This window comes from Ipomoea triloba, chromosome 1 (assembly GCF_003576645.1).
Source record: "Ipomoea triloba cultivar NCNSP0323 chromosome 1, ASM357664v1".
Taxonomy (NCBI): Eukaryota; Viridiplantae; Streptophyta; class Magnoliopsida; order Solanales; family Convolvulaceae; genus Ipomoea; species Ipomoea triloba.
In genome coordinates, this window is record NC_044916.1 from 35,055,407 (window position 1) to 35,079,602 (window position 24,196).

At 35.1% G+C, this 24,196-nt stretch overlaps 4 protein-coding genes and 1 long non-coding RNA gene across 5 annotated transcripts; 4 read left to right on the forward strand and 1 right to left on the reverse strand.

Moving 5' to 3' along the window:
• The first annotated feature begins 1,052 nt into the window (after nucleotides 1-1,052).
• Nucleotides 1,053-1,631, forward strand: LOC116013067. The gene has a single exon (XM_031252730.1). The coding sequence runs from the start codon at nucleotides 1,053-1,055 to the stop codon at nucleotides 1,629-1,631; it is 579 nt and encodes a 192-aa protein (XP_031108590.1).
• A 3,949-nt stretch (nucleotides 1,632-5,580) lies between these two features.
• On the forward strand, nucleotides 5,581-6,114 carry LOC116013072 (cell wall / vacuolar inhibitor of fructosidase 1-like). Its single transcript, XM_031252733.1, has one exon. It carries the CDS (start codon nucleotides 5,581-5,583, stop codon nucleotides 6,112-6,114), a length of 534 nt encoding a protein of 177 aa, XP_031108593.1.
• On the reverse strand, nucleotides 5,606-7,132 carry LOC115996342 (signal peptidase complex-like protein DTM1). Its single transcript, XM_031235554.1, has 2 exons — nucleotides 6,675-7,132; nucleotides 5,606-6,569 (listed from the first exon to the last, which is right to left on the reverse strand). The coding sequence occupies exons 1-2, from the start codon at nucleotides 6,920-6,922 to the stop codon at nucleotides 6,479-6,481; spliced, it is 339 nt and encodes a 112-aa protein (XP_031091414.1). The 5' UTR covers nucleotides 6,923-7,132; the 3' UTR covers nucleotides 5,606-6,478.
• Nucleotides 7,133-16,156: 9,024 nt separating this feature from the next.
• LOC116018391 (transcription factor bHLH96-like) lies at nucleotides 16,157-18,174 on the forward strand. Its single transcript, XM_031258618.1, has 3 exons — nucleotides 16,157-16,956; nucleotides 17,264-17,710; nucleotides 17,809-18,174. Exons 1-3 carry the CDS (start codon nucleotides 16,480-16,482, stop codon nucleotides 17,905-17,907), a joined length of 1,023 nt encoding a protein of 340 aa, XP_031114478.1. The 5' UTR covers nucleotides 16,157-16,479; the 3' UTR covers nucleotides 17,908-18,174.
• Nucleotides 18,175-20,506: 2,332 nt separating this feature from the next.
• LOC116015802 lies at nucleotides 20,507-21,143 on the forward strand. The gene is made up of 2 exons (XR_004097687.1): nucleotides 20,507-20,654; nucleotides 20,819-21,143. It is a non-coding gene; the product is annotated as an uncharacterized LOC116015802 (long non-coding RNA).
• Nucleotides 21,144-24,196: the final 3,053 nt, after the last annotated feature.

The window sequence follows — 24,196 nt, forward strand, 5'->3', positions numbered from 1 at the left end:
TTTTTTTTTTTTTTTTTTTTTTTTTTTTTTTTTTTTTTTTTTGAAAACTGGTTTTTGTTTACCTTTGACCACCACGCGCCATACGGCTTACCTTTAACCAAATATCAGTCAGCCTCACCCACTTATACCTTAACCCAAGTGTTTTGTTTGTAGTTAGGCAATAAACAAAAGGGATATATGCTTTTATGGACTAAACTGCCCAACTTTATTATATATTCAAAAGAATGTCACTAGACTTAAACTCATGAACTAACCACAAGTTTGTTAAAGTCCTGCACACTCTCAACTAAGAACCAATTCCGTGACTCTTACCGAGACACGCAGCATCAACGCAATTGTTTATGCCAACCAACCATGACTTAACTAATCGATCAATTAAGTTGACCATCGTCTAAAACATGCCACCTTCATGGCTTAAGTTGAGTAATTAGTAATGTTTTTTCTCAAACTTGATAAGTACATGTCTCTTGTATCTCACATTAGATCCTCATACTTATTTTGCTCATGATACAAGCAAATTGGCAAAATATCTACCAACAAAGTTCATGTATTATTATTTAATTTTATTAGACAGTCATATAGAATGTGATGATAAGATTGATATGGAATAAAAATATAGCATTTGTAATTATACCTTGAACTTATTCTCAAATATCCCTAATCTTTCTCCAAGATGTATAATGTAACATTTTGATCCACTCTCTAACATATATAATAAGATTACCGTAATTGATAATTAAAAAAAATAAAATAAAAAATACTCCGTATATAGTAAGAGGAGAAGAGTATAACTCAACAGACGTTAAAATATATGAAATTCATAAACAGGTTATTAATGCACGCCAGCCACGACTCCCATGGAATTAATGTTGGGCGCACATTCCAAAGAGTTTTTATTTTGTCTTTGGTAACTGTAACCACAACATTTAAATTCTCATTAATGATAATAACTCCACAAATTCAATTTCAATTGGGATTTTCATATGCTCAACGATCGTATAAATTGTAAGTTCCAGACTCCCAGTCAAGCAAGTACTACTACGTATCCGATAATGGCGAAGTGGAATTTCATTGCTATTCTCTTTCTCGCTCTTGCGAATTTTTTATCCCCAACAATGGCCGTGAAAAAGGATACCAATTTGAATTCTTTATCCCCAACAATGGCCGTGAAAAAGGATACCAATTTGATGCTGTGGGGGTGCTCTGCCTCCACAGACCGCGAGCTATGTCTGTCGCTCCTCAGATCAGACCCTCGTAGCTACGACGCCAAGGGTTACACAGAACTGGGCAAAATCATTGTCGAGTTCGCATTGGCCAAAGCCGAGGAAACTCTGTCGTTCGTTAAATCGCTGGAGAATAAAACCACCGACAAAGCTGTCGGCACGAGCCTCGCCGTATGCCGCAGTCTGTACGACCTCATCATACGCGAGCGCATTCCGAGTGCCCTAGAGACCTCGACGGAGAGCGAGGAGGACGCGACCCGGATAATGGGCGAAGCAGTTTTGGACGATGAGAATTGTGAAAAGGAGTTTAGTAAGAACCATGTTAAATCTGTGTTGACTAAGAGGAACAATGATTTCAGTGACATTGTTTACATAGCCCAGAGCTTATGGTTTCTAGTTTGGGGTTGAAATTTGAATTGTATACTCACACGACATAGTTTAACTATTACACATACACCTTCTGTAATGGTTGTAGATTTCTCTGGTCACTAAAAAGGAAAATGAATACTTGGCACATGTAGCAACAGATAGAAATTGATTTGACCAATGAATAGTAAATACCACAAGTAAAATGGGACAGAGAGGAGTGTTATACATAAACGTGTAAACACTCGAATAGTGATAGATGAATTTTCTAAGTTGTCCAAAATTTAGTTACTGTTATTACTTATTATGGTTGATGTATATCAACTCCAACTTGTATGTTAGCCACTTAGAAGCATTTAAATCTGGGAGAAAAGTGACAAATTAGTTCCCTAAGTGAAACGGATAGTGCAATTGAGTCCATTAAGTAAAAAAAGCTTCATTTAAACCCCTTAAACCGGAAAAAAGATTCAATTGAGTCCAAAATTACCTGATTAGCAAGTTAGTTCATCACCAAGCTGACACGTGTCCATTTTTAATTTTTAAGATTTAATGAATTATTTTAATTTATTTTAGTAAAAATGTTGTTTTTTTTAATTTATTTAAAATTGTTTTTATTTTTTTTAATTTATTAAACAGCCACTAGCTGTCAAAGAAAGCCGGTGGCTGTCTCCGAATAAGGACAGTCGTGGCTGTCCGGCGACAGCCACGGCTGTCCAAAAACAACGGCCATGGCTGCCTCTGGCTGTCTTCCAGATCTGGATCTGGAACATCTGAAGCGAGGACGGCGGCATGGCCGCCACCCTCGTTTCAGTTGCAATCTTAGGCAGTCAATAGCCATGGCTGTCTCGTTTCATGCCCATCCCTGTCTCTTTCCTCGCCGTCTTCTTTAAATCCTCGATCGGTACAGCCAGCTTGTATTCCTGCTTCTGCTTCGCCATCGCCGAGCTCGATTTCTGGTCCACTAGCTTCTTCACCATCGCGTTAAAGCTGAAGCTATGTGTACTGCTCTTGCTCTTGGTAGTATTGGCCGTCGTTTTTGGACAGCCGTGGCTGTCGCCGGACAGCCACGGCTGTCCTTAGTAGGAGACAGCCACCGGCTGTCTTTGACAGCCGATGGCTGTTTAATAAATTAAAAAAAAAATTAAAAACAGTTTTAAATAAAAAAAAACATTTTTACTAAAATAAATTAAAATAATTCATTAAATCTTAAAAATTAAAAATGGACACGTGTCAGCTTGGTGATGAACTAACTTGCTAATCAGGTAATTTTGGACTCAATTGAATTTTTTTTCCGGTTTAAGGAGTTTAAATGGAGCTTTTTTTACTTAAGGGACTCAATTGCACTATCCGTTTCACTTAGGGGACTAATTTGGCACTTTTCCATTTAAATCTTGACTTATTAATGTACCTAAAAAAGAACGTTCAAAAATTACATTTTCATATGCGAATGCGTGCAATTACCTTCAATTATTGAAAACCCCCGAGAAGTCACCATCCTATCAATAAATTGTTATTGTTCCAACCAGATATGTGTTGTACTTTTGGTGGTCAATAATAGATAATAATAGGCTTAAAACCCCGTTGTATAAGTCTGGCTACGTTTTCTTACTCGACTGTACTAGTCAAATCTACCTGCAGTAATGAACCAAATGGGTTTTCCCAACGTTGTTTCAATTTCTTCATTCTTCAATCGGAATTTGCAGTGTAGACCAACGTGGTTTCGTGGGCCAAAATACTGAGGAAATGAACCGTCGTGTTTAGACTGTTTTTTACGTGTACTGGTAAGCCCAAAAGCCTATATATGCCTGGTTGTCTCTAGATGCAATCATAGTTTACAGATTGTGTGAGTCATAAATAAAAAAAATTATTTTTAATATATTAAAAGTACATTATTTGTATATATAAAGTACATTATTAGAAAGTATATAATTTTTTAAATATATTATCAAATAATGTACATTCAGTACACAAATAATATATTTTTAATATATAAAAAATATATATTGCATTCATAGTCCACACAATTATGTGGATCATAGTTCACACAATAATTTGCTCTCTACGGGTGTCTCCGCGTAATCAAGTTGTTTGACTATTTGAGTGGTTAGTATCAATCATTATTTCATAGACAAGGTCCACATAATAATTATATAATTTGAATATTAAATGTATATTTTTTCCTATACTATCAAATAATGTATACATAAGATTAAAAAAAAATGTATACATAAATAATACATTTTTAAAATATTAAAAATGAACATTTATTCCTGATCTAGCGAAAAGTTTGTGGATTAGTATCTACCGAAAAGTTTGGAGATTAGTATCTAATTATCTAGCATTGCTCAATGGTACGTTTAAAGCCCAATGGAGGCAATACAATAGGAAAATATTTGGTATACTCCATTTTGTACTCTCACATGCGTTTGATGTAGACACTTTTTTGTGGATCCACTTCATGGAAATAGTTAATTTCTGTTTGCCACCTCATGAACCTGTTACTTTCTCAACCTACTGGAGCCCAACAAAGTCAATATTGTCCCCACTGAGGCTCGAATCCATGACCTCCCACTTGGGAGAATCACTTCATGCCGCGCCTTTTGCAGCTGAATTTAATACAATAGAAGTGCATGTACTACAATATAGTGAACTATCTTTTTCATTGCAACTTCACAACAATATAATATGACGTAGACTTTGGGCCTCTCCACTTTAAGCTGACTAGGTGTTAAGGCCTGGTGTTTTCAAAAAAAATAATAAATAAATAAATAAAAAGGTGTTTTTTTTTTAAACAAAATAAAAAGGTGTTAAAGGCCTGGTTTTTGTTTACCTTAGACCACCACGCGCCCTACGGCTTACCTTTAACCCAAAATCAGTCAGCCTCACCCACTTATACCTTAACCCAAGTGTTTTGTTTTGTTTTGTTTTTTTATTTTTTTTTTGGTTTTTTTTTTTTTTTTTTGCAAGAAGTGTTTTGTTTTTAGTTAGGCAATAAACAAAGCGGATATATACTTTTATGGACTAAACTGCCCAACTTTATATATTCAAATGAAGGTCACTAGACTTAAACTCATGAACCAACCACAAGCTTGTTAAAATCCTACACACTTTCAACCATGAATCAAGTCCGTGATTCCTACCCGAAACACGCAGCACCAACGCGCTTGTTCATAGCAACCAACCATGACTTAATTAGCTAATCGACCAATCAAATCGACCATCATCTAAAGCATGCCACTGTTATGGCTTAAACCCTGAAATTCATTCCTCATACCAAAATCCACGAACCCAAGCCAAACCAAGGCATTGATCCGAATCGTGAAATTTACGAGTGTAACAATAGTCGTCTAAGTTGGGTAATTAGTATTGTTTCTTCTCAAACTTGATAAGTACATGTCTCTTATATTTCCCATTAGATCCTCGATCATACCTATTTTGCTCATGATACATGCAACTTGGCAAAATCTCTACCAACAAAATTCATGTATTATTATTATTTAATTAGAGAGTTATATAAAATGTGATAGGATTGATATGGAATAAAGATATACTCCGTAACATTTTTACATATACCTTGAACTTCTTCTCAAATATGCCTAATCATTCCCCAATATGTATAATATAACATTTTGACTCTCTAGCATATATAATAACATTACCGTAATTGATAAAATAATAATAATAATAATAATACTCCCTATATAGTAAGAGGAGAAGAGTATAACTCAAAAGACGTTAAAATATATGAAATTCATAAACAGGTTATTAATGCACGCCAGCCACGACTCCCATGGAATTAATGTTGGGCGCACATTCCAAAGAGTATTTATTTTGTCTTTGGTAACTGTAACCACAAAATTGAAATTCTCATTAATGATAATTAACTCCACAAATTCAATTTCAATTCAATTGGGATTTTCATACGCTCTACGATCGTATAAATTGTGAGTTCCAGACTCCCAGTCAAGCAAGTACTACTACGCATCCGATAATGGCGAAGTGGAATTTCATTGCTATTCTCTTTCTCGCTCTTGTGAATTCTTTATCGGCAGCAAAGCCCGTCAAAAATGATACCAATAAGATGGTATGGGGGTGCTCTGCCACCCCATTCCGCGAGCTATGTCTGTCGCTCCTCAGATCAGACCCTCGTAGCTACGACGCCAAGGGTTACAGAGAAGTGGGCCAAATCATGGTCGAGTTCGCATTGGCCAAAGCTGAGGAAACTCTATCGTTTGTTAAATCGTCGGAGAATAAAACCACCGACAAAGCTGTCGGCGCGAGCCTCGTGGTATGCCGCGGTCTGTACGACCGCATCATACGCGACCACATTCCGAATGCCCTTGAGACCTCGAAGCAGAGCGAGGAGAACGCGACACGGATAATGGGCGAAGCATCTTCGGACGGAGAGAGTTGTGAAAAGGAGTTTAGTAAGAACCATGTTAAATCTGTGTTGACTAAGAGGAACCAAGAATTCAGTGACATTGCTAACATAGCCCGGTACATATGGTATCTAGATTGGAGTTGAAATTTGAATGGTAACTCACAAAATAGACTTTAACTATTACATATACACCTTCTGTGATGGTTATAAGTTTTTCTCGTCACCAAAAAAGAAAAATGAATACTTGACAAATACAGAGCATTTCATTGGACGTATGGTATATCATATTTTAATTTGTTTTGGTTCTAATTTAATATTATGTTTACATATGAATATTGCATTAAACTGGAAGTTTATGTAATTGGACTCGTAAAATAATGACATAATTAAGGGAAAATGATTTGACTTCACATACAATAATATAACGTCAAGCTAGCTAAGTGTCATGACAATTCATAAATATATATTATGCATTATATCATGGCTGAGAGGTGGTTTATAATCTAATTTAGGTTGAGATAATGAAGTTCCACCATTTGTAGAAAGCAAGGCCGTATACGGCGGTGTAAACAGCCATTCTTACCGGTTGCAATCTAAACCTGCATTAATTTAAAGATTTAATTGTTATTTCCGTCTGATCTGATCTGCTTCACGGCGATGAAAGAAAACAGATGCAATGATATATATATTTTGGATAAATTTACCTCGCCGGAGAAGATGATTTCCCCAAGGATTCCGGGCGCGGGTCATGATCAACTGTGACAGGAGTGAGCCAGTGGGTGACGTCACGGTCGAAGTATTCCCAGTCCGGCAAGAGCATGCTGCAGATCGCAAACATCCCGAAAATGTAAGTGGCCGCCGTTTTCTTGAAAGAGTGAGTGTAGATCCCGGTGAACACGGCGGCCGCCGCTAACCAGCAAAGCATGACCCGGAAAATCGCCTCGTTGTTCATGATTTTGTTACGGCGGTGTTAAAACACACTTCTTTCTTCTGGGCCTTAGCTACCACTGGATGCTGAAGATGATAATATAATGGTAGTAGCTTAGTGGGTGTGCGTTTATTGTTGTTGCCATGTGGCCATGTATAGCCTGACGAGCAAGGAGTTAGTTGAGAATTAGACGTCTCAAATTTAAAGCCGTAAAAGGACACTGACTGTTCAGAAAAAAATTTTAAACTTTAATGTGTTTATACAATGAAAGATACTCGTAGTTTTCTAAGCTCCCCACGTCTGTGTGGGAGGCATGAAATTAAACATACAGATACATAGGCTCCATTATATAGACTGGAAAGTGTACCAGAATAGCGTTAATTATTATTGAATGTAGTTGGCTACCCAAACTTTAATGCCTGACGATGGTCTCTATCATGTTGAATTCAACTTGTCATGACAAAGTTGGCTCTCTAAGACCCGACTAAATCAATCTCTCAAAAGTTTCAAACCAGAGATCAAGAGGAATCAAGTTATTTCACTTGAACCCGCATGTTGTTGGTTATAAACATTACATATGCTTTGATACAGAAAAGTATAAAATGTTTAGATAAACACAATAGATGTAAACAACACTAGTAAGAACATTAAGAAGAAATAAACAACATCAGAAAAACATTTATGAAGATTTCAAATATGTTTCACTCACTCACTCACTTTGGGGAGCAAGAGGTTTCAGCAACACATTATATCATGGATCAAAATCTATCTTGAATTGTTGACATCAGATCAATGTGTGACATATTTTGTACATGCAATTAACTATTTATGTGCTTGCAAATAAAATGAAAGCATAACATATTCAATTTATTTACAGACACATAAACGACTACATAGACATAAATTTGGATTAGGATGGGCCCTAGTTTATGGTCTATTACAATTGGAATCCAGAGGTTTTCCCTGTAATGGCCTACAAATATTGTGGGCTTGGGGAAGCGTCCAAGTTGTTGAACTCATGTGGGGCTCGGGAAACAAAAAGCCCACGAGTGAACTAGAACTCTAGAAGTCCCGACCAAACCCAAAAGGTAAACTTAAAACAAAGCCCTCTTTAGTCTTTAGTCTTCACTTCCCAAAATTACACGACACAGCCCTGGTCAAAACTCAAAATCTCCTCTGCCCAAACACGACAAATTGTCACCTTCAATCCCAGTGCAGTACGCCGCGGGGCATTCAGAAACGTTGAACTAATCCCAATTCAATCGCCCTTCAACCAATAAAATAATCATAAATTCATAATCTCATTTACATAGGATTGGATTCATTGAATTAATGTAGAGAGGCGACTGCCCAACGGAGAGTGAAGGGGCGGCGAGGCCACAGAGCACGGCGACACAAAACGCCAAGCGGATCCATGGTTTTCGAGGATGAAAAACACAAACACGGGTGGGCGGTAAGGTACTTGGCTCCCTCCGGGCGCCGCGGTATCCGCTGGGAAGGGCGGCCCACTTGGCCCAGCTGTTGTCGGCCTGACAAAACGTGTACGGCCGGTAATCGACAAGCTGATGCTCGTCCAAAAGAATCGGACAAAGACCCTCCAACGTCATTTCACCATGTACATCCTACTTATGGAACTATTTCATTTATAGCCCAAAGATTCTTCACTTCCATTTTCTCTATAACCCCCCTTCATCTTTTTATTTTTTTTTTACATCACATACACATACTCCCTGTTTTTTATTTACTGACATAAAAGATGCCCTTGCAATTATTTTTTTATATAGTCAAATATTAATATAATTTTTTGTTCCACTTGCGCTAGCTAGCTTCACAAAATTTAATTTGACTTACAGAATCGAAGGTGTGGCTCAAAATTTTTGCGTGTATAATCTTGCTACTTCTATGCATTAACTATAGATTCTAGAACGGACTAAAATATGGGTTTGATACGACTTACAAACTCGATAGACTCCCATCCGAAAGGATAATAAATAAATCACATTATAACAGAAATTTGTAGGTATTTTATTGTTTTCGTATATTTTGATAGGGAGCGTCTAGTAGAGAGGAAATTAGGGAAAAATAATTATATTTCGTGAAAACTAGGGAAAAATAATTGTATTTCATGAAAACGAATAAAGTACTAATTCAAATTTTATTATTTGATTGGTGAATTAAAATTAACATAACTTTTTTACATGCAACACACATGCATAACATAGTCGTCAATCACCCAATTTTGTATTGCATTAGTAATCCACCTAGTAATTATCCCAAACAAACAAATTATAAACAGACTAAAATATGGTTTATCCTTGGCCACAAACTTGATCCACTCCCACCCCAAAGCATACAATCTTGCATTGCATTAAAAATTCATCACCAACTACCCCAAACTTAGAAATTCATTCACCAACTACCCCAAACAAAAGCAAAAACTGAAACATACATTAACTAAAATATTATAAATAGACTAAAACATGGTTTCGATACCAGGTTCCAAACTCGATCCACTCCAACATCAAATAACTCACTCCACAAGATCTAGAAAATCTTAAGGTATTTCACTATTTTCTTTTAGAGTCATAGGTTTGACTAATATACACACTAGTTCTTTTCTCACCTAGTTTCTTGCAACGTCTTACATTTTTGCATGGTTTGGGTTTGATTTAAAAACAAAAGATGTGTTTCGTCTCAATTAAACTATTAAGCTAGCTAATAGCTGGTCCAAATATTTATTATTTATACATTATATACTTAACTGAGAAAAACTCTTCAAGGACATTATTCCAAGTTTTAGACTAGGTTTTAGGCTAACTAGGGCAGCATGCTTCTACACCAAGCAAGATTTAGATTCTTGAAGTGAGTGAGTGTTTTTGTTTTCGTTTTAGTTTCTCTTTGATGTTTAATGAAGCTGTCAAATTGGATCACGTAGGCAGCAGCACTCGCTACAGTAACGGGGGTCCTATACATACACTAGAATCCCCAGCAGCTTTCTCTTTCGGAGAATAAATATATGGTCGCGATGTTACGTTGTCACACGAGGCATCACGACAAACCGTGTCGATCGATTTTCAATTTCCCTTGTTCTAATTTTGACTCCAAGTTTTCTCATTCTTGTTCCCAAGCACCAACGTTTCACTGTCCGACCATCAATCATTGATTTCCTTTTTGCATATTCAATGAATTTAAGGGATGGGATTTCATCGTCCGCCCCGCCCTTGTTGCGTCATGACAACCCCTCGGAATTTCTAAAATCTTGTTTATTAATATTTGGTAGATATGAATCCAATTGAATATCCTGATCGTGGGGGCCTCTGTGACTTTATGCTCAAGCGAAATGGGATTTCATTAATCATATTAGTCGTGTCATGATCTACGACGCTAATTATCCGTCTTATAATATGAAAAATAATCTAGGATTGTTAATTCACTACTTGGGCTTGAATCGCTCCTATGTCTCCACGACACCATGGCTGGTCGGATTGCCAATGACGCCTTGTGTTGTAACGTTTTTGTCTGTTCCTACAATAATAATGACTACCTAGTCTTTTCTATAATCATATAAACCCAGAACATATATATTCCTTATCGATCCTCTCCATATTTTTAAGGCATAGATTATGTTGTATGTTGATTAAATCCTCTTAATTCTCTAAAAAAATATCGCAATCTTAGTAAAATTTTAAAGGAAACTCCATCCCACAACATCTATTTTAAGTCAACATATATATTGTGTATGTCTCATATGTTACTGGGTGATATTAAGTAGAGTGTAATGTAACTTACACAACGGAATGACAACACCTGTCTCTGTGGCTAGAACCTGAAGTCGGTTGGGGTACCGTACTTGAGTAAACTTATAAATGTACAATTAAGTTGATGTAAAAATATGATTTTTGTAATGTGGATGTTCTACCAATCCAATTAATAAAATATCTCTTTCACTCCTGTAAATATATGCTATGTGTCAAACCGAGTAAACTATTCATCTTCTTCATTTTTTTAATTTTTTTTTAATTCTGGACCAGATCTCTTGACCCCGCTTTTCTCAATAATATCACACTCGATCTGCTCGCCTGGTGCCGACAACACGAATTCCCCTTAGGTCCCATTTGTTTCGTGAATGTTAGTTGGGTGATTTGCACATTGTTGTAAGTAGTAACTACTTCGCAAGCTCAAGCACCAAGGTTATAGGTTGTTAATATCATTTTAAGCATGAAAAGCATGTACGTACGTATAGCAAAAGGCCATTAATGATGTCCCAGAGAATCTGGCATGGCCAAACGCCAACAACAAATACAAAGAAGCAGGTTCCCAGAATTTGAGGCCCCATCGACTCCACAGTTTCTTGAACAAGTCAAAACTTCCTGTTTTTAGCAAACATGGCAGACATTATTGAACCATACCAATAAGAGATCCAGTCAAAAAAACCCAACATTAAATTTTCACCAAGAAGTTTTTTTTTTTTTTTTTAAAGAGTAAAAACATGAAGTGTGTACATAAATCTACGTATTATCAGAACTTTATGTACGTAGAGCGTGGCGGGGCACATGCAAGAAATAATTGATTAATATAAGGTTTCTGCGCAACCGCGGTTTACGCTAATAACACATGCGATTAGGAATTAAAAAACAATAAGAAATGTGGTTCTTTTTGGTGTTTTGTTAGATGATGAGTTGTAATTACAAGGACGTGCAGTGCTAGGGTAGAGTACACATTATTATTAATGCATGAGAATTACGACAACGCTCAAGACAGGAAATGCTAGGGTTTAGTGTTCCCGCCACCTTCGGCAAAACCCAAAATTTTAATCATTCTATGTCCATATATAATATATAGTCTATTTCATATTTCTATTCCCCTAGTCTTCTCTTCATTTATTTAATTATGTAAATATTTTTTTGGGTAATCATTCGTTAAGTAAAATATACCATATCTGAATGGCATGGGTAAAAAATGTATTAGTTTTTTTTTTTTCTTAATTCGAGATGGGGAGTATATAAAAAAAATATTTGTAATAAAGAAAATTATTATTACTTGGTGAACTAATTATTAGGCATAAAATTATTTTAAAATAGGCATATATACTTCTTGTTTCTTGGGGGAAAAAAAAGTACAGAACGTTTTGGCCGGTAAGCAAATTTTTTGTTAGGTGGTGATATATGAGGCAAATTATGTTGTAGATCCAGGTCCACTTTGTCTTTTTTTTTTTTTTTTTTTAAATTAGTAAATATATTGTTGAATATAGAGTTGTCCAAAAATGTGTGAATGTAGAGGTTTTAAAGTGTGAATGTAGAGTATAGAAATCGTTAATGTAGATTTATGATTGTGTGAATGTAGAGTTGCCCAGAAATGTGTGAATGTGGAGGTTTCAAATTGTGAATATAGAGTATAGAAATCGTGAATGTAGAGTTATGCATGTGTTAATCTGTAATAGAGTTAAGAAGTTCTAGCAACTTGTAGCCCTGTAATGTGTGGATGTGGAGTTCTCAATTTGTGAATGTGGAGTATAAAACCCTGTGAATATAGAGTTTTGAATGTGTTAATGCATAACAGTGGTAATATAGTTACTAAACATATAATCCTATAATGTGTGAATGTGGAGTTTACAAATTGTGAATATAGAATATAGTTTATGTGAATGTAGACCCAGTTTCACCTTGCAAGGTGGACCTAGGTCCACGGCATAACAACCCGATATATGATCGGTGGGTGGTATGCATTCAAAGTTTTGTACTCCGGTCCATATAATCTTAATTTACAATAGATTTACATTTACAACTAATTCACATTTACATTTAAACTAATCCAAATATATATACACTAATTTTTGCCTAAACTGGACAAATCAACTATTGACTTGCGATACAGTATAATAGAAAAATTGACCAAAAAGACAACATATAGAGCAACACACATATGAAAAGTTCATCTAGTGATCTATATCTTCATTAAAAAGTTACGTTGTTTATTATAATCACGACACTTCTACTACACAAAAGCTAGATACCTAATTTAAATACAAAATTCAAAAGCATCACCCAAAATTATTTCCGATGAAATTAAAAAATCCGAGTCCAGTAAAAGATCAAGTATAAGTAAAATGAGTGTACTATTGGGTGGAGGCCAGTGAAAGATCAAGTCAACATCTGATGGCTAGTGAGATTATAGGGCGGAGGCCTGATAAACCAAGTTCAGCACCTTGACTCTTGAAAATGTGAGACGATATAAGTTAAAAGAAAAATAAAAATTGTGCTTTCGCTCTGAGCTATAACTTCTGGGGTAGTGACAAGTACGTACATGCAAGTACAATATATAAAACGTTAGGAAGGAAATAGCAGACGACGAGATAACATGCAAGGACAGATTCCTCCTCAATAATGTTATGAAAAGAGGACATGAAACTGCCCATACACACACATACACACACAACTCCCAACCCATCCAAGCCATGAAATTTGCTAGCTTCATTCTTAGCTTCTTGGCTATTGTACTACCCCCATCAGCTCAAAAGACAATAGCCTTTTTCCAAAAGAATCCACGACTTTCTTTCGTCTAGGGTTTGCGTCTTCAACCCCCCTCCGCCTGCTTCGAAATTCCCAAAGAATATTACCTTCCCCTTAAACTAATCATCTCCCCCATTAAATTATTCACTCTCGACTTATGTTAATCGCATTCTTATCCTAAATCCTAATATCCCCCACCTAATCCCTCATCGAATCGCTTAATCTAGCATGCTAATGATGCTCTAATCAAGGTCTATGTACTGCCAGTTGTTTTTGGATTTTATCCCCTATTTTTCATCACCATGCACCTTTCTAAACACAAAAGATTCTGCACCATATTACAAGGTATAACGTTTGAACTACTGAAGCGAACACAGTAACATTTTTGTAAATAAAATATTCATTTTATAAGGTGCGGTGCATTTTTGATATTGTAAGATTTATGAGGGATACAATTTTGTACTACGCATCACGTGACACCATAAAACAACATTATAGTATTTCCAAGTAGTTCAATCTTGATGCATGTAGCTTAAAGGGAAAAATAAACTATATATAATACTGAAAGGCACAGTTTTAAGTAATATTCCGTTGGAAACCCAAAAGAATGTCGTTTTGACAGGACTACCTTTAATTTTAAATGTCGTTTTGAGTTGGCAAGAGCACGTTGAAGCGTGTGGCAATGGAAATTTTACTATATTAACCCTCTGGTTTTTTACTATTCACAGTTTCAGACCCGTGATATCACCATATGTTTTTCCAGTAACACTGAAATGATGAGAGGATAGAGGGGGTGGGGGTGGGGGGTAAAGAGAATTAGAGAATGTGGGTGAGAGGGGGTATAATTAACCGTGAATATACTCCGTACTAGCAGTTAATGGTAAAACCCTGTGGTAAAACTGGGAAACTGTGACAGTGGACAGTAGTCTTGGGAAAGGAAGTGGTGAAACAGAGTCATCATCGTAGAAGATAACAGAGCTCCCTATTCTTGTTTCGTGAAGTCACATGGATTCCTCTGCTATCGACATAGATATCCTATGCATACCTCAATGTTCTGTCTCACAAATATTCACACACACACAACTTTTTTTTTTTTTTTTTGAAAACCACACACACACAACTTGTTTCTTTATAATTTTCAAGTAATACTTTCACGAACTCGCATTGACTCCTTCATATTAAACTAATTTTGTCACCGTTTTAAGATATTAAAAGCATAAAGTTGATAATTAAATCTTATAAACTCTGACACGTGGACCGTAGTCTCTTTTTATTATGTGCCACAGGTAACATATGCAACGATCAGCTCTAAACATTTCAAGTTCACTAAAAATTTGCCCTTACACATAGAAAAGGCAAAATTTATTTGCCCGGGGTTCCAAACCTTGACACACTACATTAGGTGAAACTTCTACAGTGTTGTTGTCAGACTTGATTATGTGTCTTTGTCCACGATCTATAACATGATAACCAATTGAATATCTATATGAACTTCTTAACTAAAAATCTAAATTGATAATTAGACATATATTTATTATTTATATATTATATACACGACCAAAATTCCACTAATATGCCTCAAATCATTGATCTCCCTGTCTCTCTCTCTCTAGATCTTGCTGGAATCTGTGAGAAAGCTTTTATCAAGCTTTTCGTCAGCAATTCAGTCTCTTCGCTTCTTGTGCGCAGCGTCCGACCATGCATACTATGATTTTCCAAAATTAAACAATGGCTACGGGCCTCATAGGCACCCCCTTTTGTGTGTGACACAATGCACCCACTTGTGCGTAAGTTGGTGAAAGGACGGTCTCGCCCCCACTGCACCAAAGCTGACGGAGGACTTTTCCGTCCTTGCAGAGCCACCATGTCATCGAAAGAGAAAGTTAACAGTGCCTCACTCATCCATTTGTACATATGTTTTTTTTTTTTTTGAAACATTTGTACATATGTTGTGTCACGTACCATGGATCATATAGGCTACTGTACAATATTATCATCATTTTCGTTCTCAAATTTCACAGTAATCAATTATCCCATTTTAGGGCAGTATTTAACTTCATAAAAGAAATATTTAATATTGAATTAACCCGATAATTTGAGACAAATAGTATATATACGAGTCGTTAATACAACTGCAAAAATAGATGATAGGTTGTGTATTACATGTATTTCTAAGTAAGCGTCAAACTCTATAGGCGTAAACCAAGATTAGTTCATAACCTAGGGGGTCGTCGAGAGACCTTGATCCGATTAGAGAATATGAAGACCCATTGTGCGTATAGTGTACAGGTATGGGTGGGAACCTAGCTAGAGATTGACTGAACGACTTGCGATTTACCTCCTATAGTGACTCTTGGACAGGGGGTTTAGGGGCTTAGAATTAGTGTAATCTACCTAATTTGGGAGTATCTAATGTACCAAAAAAAAATTAGTTCAAACTGATGAGATATCATATCCTATTGTACTTACCGAACCTAGATTAGATCACAGCGACGAGATACTATATACTTTTGTAGCAGGTACAATTATGCACGAATACTCGTCAAATAGTCTATCGTAGTTATGAGTGTTTATGACACAACTTGAAATAAACCTGAATTTGTCTATAGTAGTGTAGATAGATATCAAATATTATACCAGGTAAACTAGTCATTATAGGAGCACTGTATGGACATGTGTAAAAAGTCATATAAATTGCAATATTGGTCATAACATATAATATTAGCAGTGTGCATGTTCGTCTATAAAAGTTGTATCAAACCATTTCCCTTAACCCTACTTTGTTTGGTGGCTGTTTGGGTTTAATTTGTAGCGCTTGGGCATATGCTTAAGACCGTCCAATTCCTCACCTTCTAACTACTTCTTCTCCATCCTTTTCCCCTTGGCCTTTCCAAACCACTTTTTCAATTCTCGTCCCTTTTATTTGCTCCTCTACTTGTCCATATTTGAAACAAAGCAAACAAAGCCCACTGCTCAATGTGCAACCCCAAACCTAGCTTGTTCTTATACAAGATCTAGAGAAAATTACAGCGGTTTGGAATTGGAATAGTCTTTTGGCTTTTTGCTGCGAAAATGGCTTTAGAAACTGTGATCTACCCTCAAGATTCGTTGGTTTATGGGTGTAAAGAGTTTTTTGGAGGTGGGGGGTGGGGGGGCGCCTATGATTTTAGCTCTCAAGGCGATGTTGACAAGGCCTTTCTTGGGATGCTAGAGGATAATACCACTACCAGTATGGACAATCAGAGCTTGCACGGCTATTGGGATCCCAATTCCTCGCCGGAAGCCTGTACCGGCGGCGCCGATCACCATCCCGCGCTCCTCGCCGTCGATGGGTCCTTGCCACCCGCCGCCGCCGTGGAACAAGCGGCGGCGACGCTTTCTGCCGCCGCAGGCCGCCGCAAGCGGCGGCGGACTAGGACGTGCAAGAACAAGGAGGAGTTGGAGAATCAGAGAATGACTCACATTGCCGTGGAGCGTAACCGCCGCAAACAGATGAATGAATACCTCGCCGTTATTCGATCTATGATGCCACCTTCCTACGTTCAAAGGGTCAGTTGATGTTTAATTTCTTTTATTTTTCGTACGTTAATTATAAAAAAAAAAAAAACACGTCAAGGAAAATTAAGATTAATTCTTTTGTTTTTCGATAAACATGGTACCATAAAATTGGGCTGGTTCATGAATGCGACACGATAAAGACATGAAACAGTTTGTCGAGCCACTTTTTTTACTAAATTGTAGTATAATTAATGATCTTATTAGCTGTTTTATTTGATTTAATGGTGGTCAAATCAATATATAATAAAGAATTAATCGTAATTTATACGAAGTAGTTTAGTTATTTTTTTAATTACAGGGTGATCAAGCGTCAATAATTGGAGGCGCCATTAATTTCGTGAAGGAGCTTGAGCAACATCTTCAAACCCTCGAAGCGCACAACCGTGTCAGCAGCAACAACAATAATCAACCCGACAACGGCGGCGTGTCGTCGCCGCCGCTTTTCGCCGATTTCTTCACGTTCCCGCAGTACTCAAAGACCCAGGGAGGAACTAACGGTGTTGGGTCATCGGCCGCCGCACCTGAGGCGGCGTTGGCGGCGGTGCCGCCGGCGGAGAACCGGTCGGCGTTGGCGGACATTGAAGTGACGATGGTGGAGAGCCACGCGAATCTGAAGATACTGTCGAAGAAAAGGCCGAGGCAGCTCCTCAAGATCGTCGCGAATCTTCAGTATCTTTGGCTCACTGTTCTTCACCTCAACGTCACCACCGTCGATCAAATGGTGCTCTACTCGCTCAGCGTTAAGGTTTGTCCATCATTAACTTCGTCGAAATCTTAATTAGCTAGGTAACTAATGATTCTTTCGTTAATTAAGTGTTGGTTTGCATGATCATCATGAAACAGCTTGAGGATGGTTGCCAGCTTACTACAGTAGACGAAATAGCTGACGCCGTTCACCAACTACTTGCCAGAATCCAAGAAGAAGCTGCTTGCACCAGTTAAAAAAAATAAAAATAAAAATAAAAAAACCCACCCTTTATTAACTCTAAATTTCTTTTTCTTTTTTTTACTTAATTTTCTCTCTCCCTCAACCCCAAATTTTCTTTTTAGTTTTAGGTTTTGAGGACTTGTAACATTCCAGTGCCTTTTGCAAATTTGACTGTGTACGAACCCATGACGAACTCTTGTGATCCGTGCCTGACACTCAATAACTTTCAAGATTCTTTTCTTTTTTAAAAATTACATATATTTGAAGTATATTAGTATATACTATGTGGTTCAAGAATAATTATATTAGGATATATATATACTTATTAGTAATATTGCTTTATTAATAAAAAATTCGATCATGAAAGGAAGAGTGTTATGTTGGCTTTTCATATCTGTGGGCGGACATGAAGTTGACGAGGTTGTGGTATATGTTTGTTACTCCTGCGGTGTTTATTTTACTTTTCATGTGCGAAACAAACAGCATCACGGGATTTGCAAAATTGATGCCAATAATTTGTGTGGTAAAGTTGAATTACATTTACACGTGACAACATTCATTGTTGATGTGTGGAAAACAAAGTAAAAGGAAAAGTGATCCAAAGGGTACAAATAGTAACCCAAAGATGCTTGGATGGCACAATGTTCAATGGTTTACAATCATGAAAAACAATTAGGTAGAACTTTCTTTTTTAAATCACAAATAAAATCAATCGCTACTTGATGCCTGAAGCCTGAAGGTGGGTAGGGGATAAATTGTATTTCTGTGTAATAACTTATAAATTACACTAAAAAGGTAGATTATACTAGAAAAATTTTGTGCCTGGCTGGACCGCGAGAAATTGGCAAGAATCAAATTCAATTTGTGACATTTTGGTATAAGAATTACGATCCGCTCAAGTGGTCACCCCTTTTGGAATTATGTGGAAACTATGATCTTTTTAAAAAGAATCAAAAACTTATTACGTGAGAATCTCATGAATCCTTGTCATGCAGCATGTTGGGTCAATATGAAAATGTAATTTTTTTTATTGAAAAATGTAATACTAAGTAGGAATAAAGTATTTATTACTTATATAAAAAAATATAATACTTTTGAAAAAAAAATGTAATATTTTTACATTTTGGTTTAAAAGTATTATATTTTTCCTCATAAATACTACATTTTCTTTTACAAGTAACAAACATTTGCCAACCTTACTTATAAGGTAAAACGTAATACTTTTACATTTTTCTTCAAAAGTATTATACTTTTCAAGTTACAAATACTTTATTATTTATTAGTATTACATTTTCATATAAATATTACATTTTTATATTGATCCAACATTTCTTGACCCGTGTCACGGATAATAATTCGTGAGACACACAAGTGTGACCTTTCATTAAAACCACAAAAAAAAAACAAAAAAAAAATGAAGATGGGAATTTGAACAATTGGGAAAAAGAAACAAATTTGGAACCTTTCATTAAAACCAAAAAAAAAAAAAAAAAAAAAAAACACCGAGGATGGGAATTTGAACAATTGGGAAAAAGAAACAAATTTGGATTCAGATCAGGATGTCTCTATCTTAAAAAAACCAGTCTCCTTCCTGGAAGGTGCAATATGTCACTATTAAAGAACAATAACATTTCCTCTATTTTAATTTATATTATATACACACACTTCGCTTGTTAGAAAATAGAAACTGGTATAAACAACAACAGCAACAATAAAAACAACAACAACAACAATATTAATAATAATAATAATTTCTCTAGTCTGGGAAGATATGATTACTGCCTTTAATTTAGCCGTCGTTAACTGTTTGGAATTACTGTTCAAGATTCTTGAAATGCTTTCCACAGCCTACTCAAACATAACTTTTACTCAAAGTTACCCCAAACATGTGGGAACAAGCTAGCTAGCTTGTGCTAATAACTCACTAAATTCTCAAAACAATAAAAGATATAATCCTTAAAATTATTAGTCTCATTTGAAATTAACACGTAAAATTATTAGTCTCATTTAAAAAAAAAAAAAACAGTAATTAGGCCGTACGTGCGATAATCTGTGAGTTCAAGGCCAGCCCCCTCGATAATGATGTGGCGAAAAATAATTGAAGCTTTACTAAATTCGAATTTGGTACCACTCCATATTGTCACGGCTTTAGGTGGTAAAAAGTGGCAGACTACGGATCCATGCACGGGTCCATCTTCGACTGCCACACTCGCCTTTTACAACATATATATATATATATATATATATATATAATCAACCAACTTTTGCTCCCTATTACAAATTTCATTATTTATACCTCAAATTAAAACTCCTCCCCTCATTAAAATACAATAAAATATTAATAATTATTATATATATTGGTAATAATATTCTTGCTTAATTCTTCCTCCCTAATCATGTTACGCGGAGTATTGATTTTGTATGGGGGTGGCCGCAAGAAGAGGAAGCAATTAAAATGACAGTGACACACCAGGGTGGCACCTACATTTTCCTAACAACTACAGACTGTATTTTCTTGAATTAACTGCATTTAGACATTTTACTTACGGTCTCAAGATCATCATATCAAACACTGTCTTTTATAGATTTTTTTTTACAATAATTATATATATTACAATATACAGACGGACAATTTAGCATAGTTTGTTGAGCATATAATATAATATAAACATAAACTATCAACTTAGGTTTTTAGTTGAGATGAAGCACATACTTCAATTTGGTATCAGAGTCATGCCAGAGGTCATGGGCACGCGTGAGGGTGTGTGTTTCAATTTTACCTTAGTGACGGCAAGTTTTATTCCCGTCACTAAAAAAAAAAACTGTATTTTGAAGAAGCCTTTGGGTTGTTATCTCTTAATTATGACTTGATGATAAACTTTTGTGGGTTTAAAAAGGTTACTTATCATTCATTATTCACTGCAGAAATAAAGTGTGAGGGGGAAGAAGCACAGAGACAGAAGTAGTAGATCAGAAAAGAATGAAGAACTTGAAAAAGTAGAGAGATGGAACAGAAGATTTGCACGTGAGGGGGAGTAGAGGTGACAATAGTGATATGATTCATTATATTCGATCTTTTTAGTGTGTAGTATACATTAGATATAATAGTAATATTCAGTCCAACAAGCTAAGTGTTTGAGTTGAGTTGAGGCGATGTGGTATATATATGAAGCTTCAATTCATCATATATCTTGATGAGCATGATGATGTGCAGTTTTAGGAATAAAGAAAAGAAGATGATTGGAGTTTAGAATAAAAGGGGGTAATGATGGCTCCATGAGAGGCTGGCTGGCAGCTTCCAAAAACATCATATCACTTCTGTGTTTTATGTTATCATCGCCATTAAAGCATTTTTTCTTTTTGGGCGCCGTGCGTCCCTAATGAGTAATGACCCCTCCTCTCCATTTCGATATGACCTAAAGTTTGTAATTTTCACCCTCAAAAGAATATACTACATAATGTTTTCCTTCCCATCTTTATTACTATTTTTTTTTCTATTTATTTGCAAATATTAAAATTCTAAGATGAAGTCGAAATTAACTGTTTTATTATAATTCACAAACTTCAAGGGTTCTATTTTTTTTTATTATTATTTTGTATATGAAATATCTTAAATCTTTATATTAATTGTACTACCTGAGATGCTTACAATCCAACGGGACAATTAATCGCATGCCGGCAATAGAAATCTTGGATTACACCCAAAAAAATCACATAAATCAAATCATATTAAACCAATTCAATAAATTACTATTTACATAGCCTCTATGAATAACTATGAAAGAATATTAGTAGCGCCTTCACATGCTGTTTTCTCTTGGATCATATGTGTTGTTTTTGGATGTTAGGTGTCATTTTAAATTTTTTTTTTAAATTGTAAAATTCTCACACACCACCAGATTGAACAATTTATGTAAATAGGTTTGTTACGAAGTTGACACGATATTATTACGAACATGATAGGACTAAAAATGAACTCTAACGGATTAGAATTTTAAACACGTACACAAATTTTAAATATATTAAAAGAGAATTTACACGATAGACAGTTTATTAGTTAGCATTTCGCATGTTTTAAATCTACACAACACGATATAACACAATAATTAACCCTTTAAAACTTGTTAGGCATGTTAATATAATTTTATTTTTAGAAAATAAAACTTTAAAAACAACTTTCATTTTAAGTAAATATATAATTAAATCAACAAAATAGTAAATATATTTAACCATAACATTAATAAAATAATATTTAAAAATAATAACTAATACTAATATTAATATTACAGGGTTAAGTAGGTTGACCCGTTAAGACATAGATTATAATGGCTTCTTAACCAGCTTAATAAGTCAATATATTAATGACACATGGTACATTAAGAGTGAATATTAACCTCTTATTTTTGTATCTAATTTTACGTCGTGTTAACAAATTGTACCATTAATTGTGAGGTATACGCACCTATCTAATGATATCGGTCAAACAAATACTAAAAGCAATTATTTAATGTTTAGTACAATAATCCAAGGGTGAGCCGGACTTATTACGTCCTAATTAACTCACACAAATTCCCTTGAATTGAGGGTTACTATGTCCAAAAAGTCATCCTCACGGTACGATTTTAGTCCAAGAAAACAAGTAATTTCAATTTATTAATTTGAATAAAATATCCCGTCTATATATATAAATAATGTTGTGCCGTATTATATAAGTATATATACAGGATGCCATTTAAATACTGACTTCGTAGATCTCTGCCACTCCCATGTATGTCCTTTTGAGGAAAATTATGTCGGTCGGAGAGTTTTATTTAGTTTTGGGTGGAGACATAAATAATACAATCATTATAAATATTCCCTCTCAATTCTCAGTTTAACTTTTATGCACTGATTGGTTTTGTAAATGAAAAAATTATAATTAGCCTTTAAAAAGTTGCATTTTTTTGCTTCCCTTATTTGCACTCCTACCCGGGGCCAAACAACACTTTCTTTTCATTTTTCCCTCTATAAATAATGACTTCCAATATAGCGTCACGTCTTTATCATGGGTTTCATGTGAAACTAAGCACATAAGCCTTACTTTTACAATATTTATTTATAACTATAAATATATATAAAAATTATTTTAGAATTAGTTTTGTGTTATACCTAACTAGTATTTTCGCCCGTGCGTTGCATGGAATGAATTTGTTATAATATGTTAAGGATATTTAGATCGATATACAGTTATGTAAATTATAACATCGAGTATTATATAGTGCAATTGAAGAATTGAGTTTGATCAATTATGTTTTCTGATGTTATCATTGGTTGAATTTGAACAAATAATTGTCCAATTAATAGCCAACGTGTATATATATGCATTCGGTGCTAAAACTTTAGACATTTTATATATCAATGTTTATGATTTGTATTAATTGGGCTAATTATCTCGTTGTATAGATTAGCTATGCTTTCTTTTAAGTGTATAGATTAACCTTACTTCATGAATGTTACGTTTGATGATTTGTGGGCATGTTTTATTTGTTGTGTATTTTTGCTTAACAGTTGAGCTGTATAATGTATTAAGAGCTATCATTCTACTTAAACATGTCAAACTTAATTTGGTTGTTTAGGGTATACTTTATTTATCCTTAGGGTTTTATCTGTGTAATTAATTTGGTTAATTATTTTAATGTGTTATAGTTAGAGTTATTTGAGTAAGATTGATGTTTGCAAATAATATGGTAATCGTATGAAAATTGTATAGCTTGGAATAATTGGATAAGCTTATTTCTTTATTAACATTTAAAAAAAACATTTAATTCCTATATACAAAACCTACATAAAACATACAAAAAAATCTTTACAATTGTGCTCTATACAATTACAGCTATCATGTTTTGTAGTGTATATGGTTATCAACCTTTCCCAAAATACTTGTTGTCCTATTACCTATGAATTCATACACAACTGGGAAAAAATCGTAAAGCACCTAAGTAAAAACCATATATTCTTTTATCAATATGTCGCAGATGGATTTTGTTAGTGTATATTAAATATCAGTATTTTAAAATAGGTAAAATATTATTGAGTAGTGCACCTGGATATGCGTGTGTAATATTTACATAATAATGTGATTACCGTGAATTCGGAAAGTATATTACCATGAATTACGCTATTACCATGAGAATTACGGTATAATTTATGTCCACCTGGAGAATTCGGTATAATTTGGAAAATTGTAAACAATATTACCAATTAATAGATATTAATTAATTTTCATATAACATTTTCTTACCGATTAAGCTTTATTAATATTTT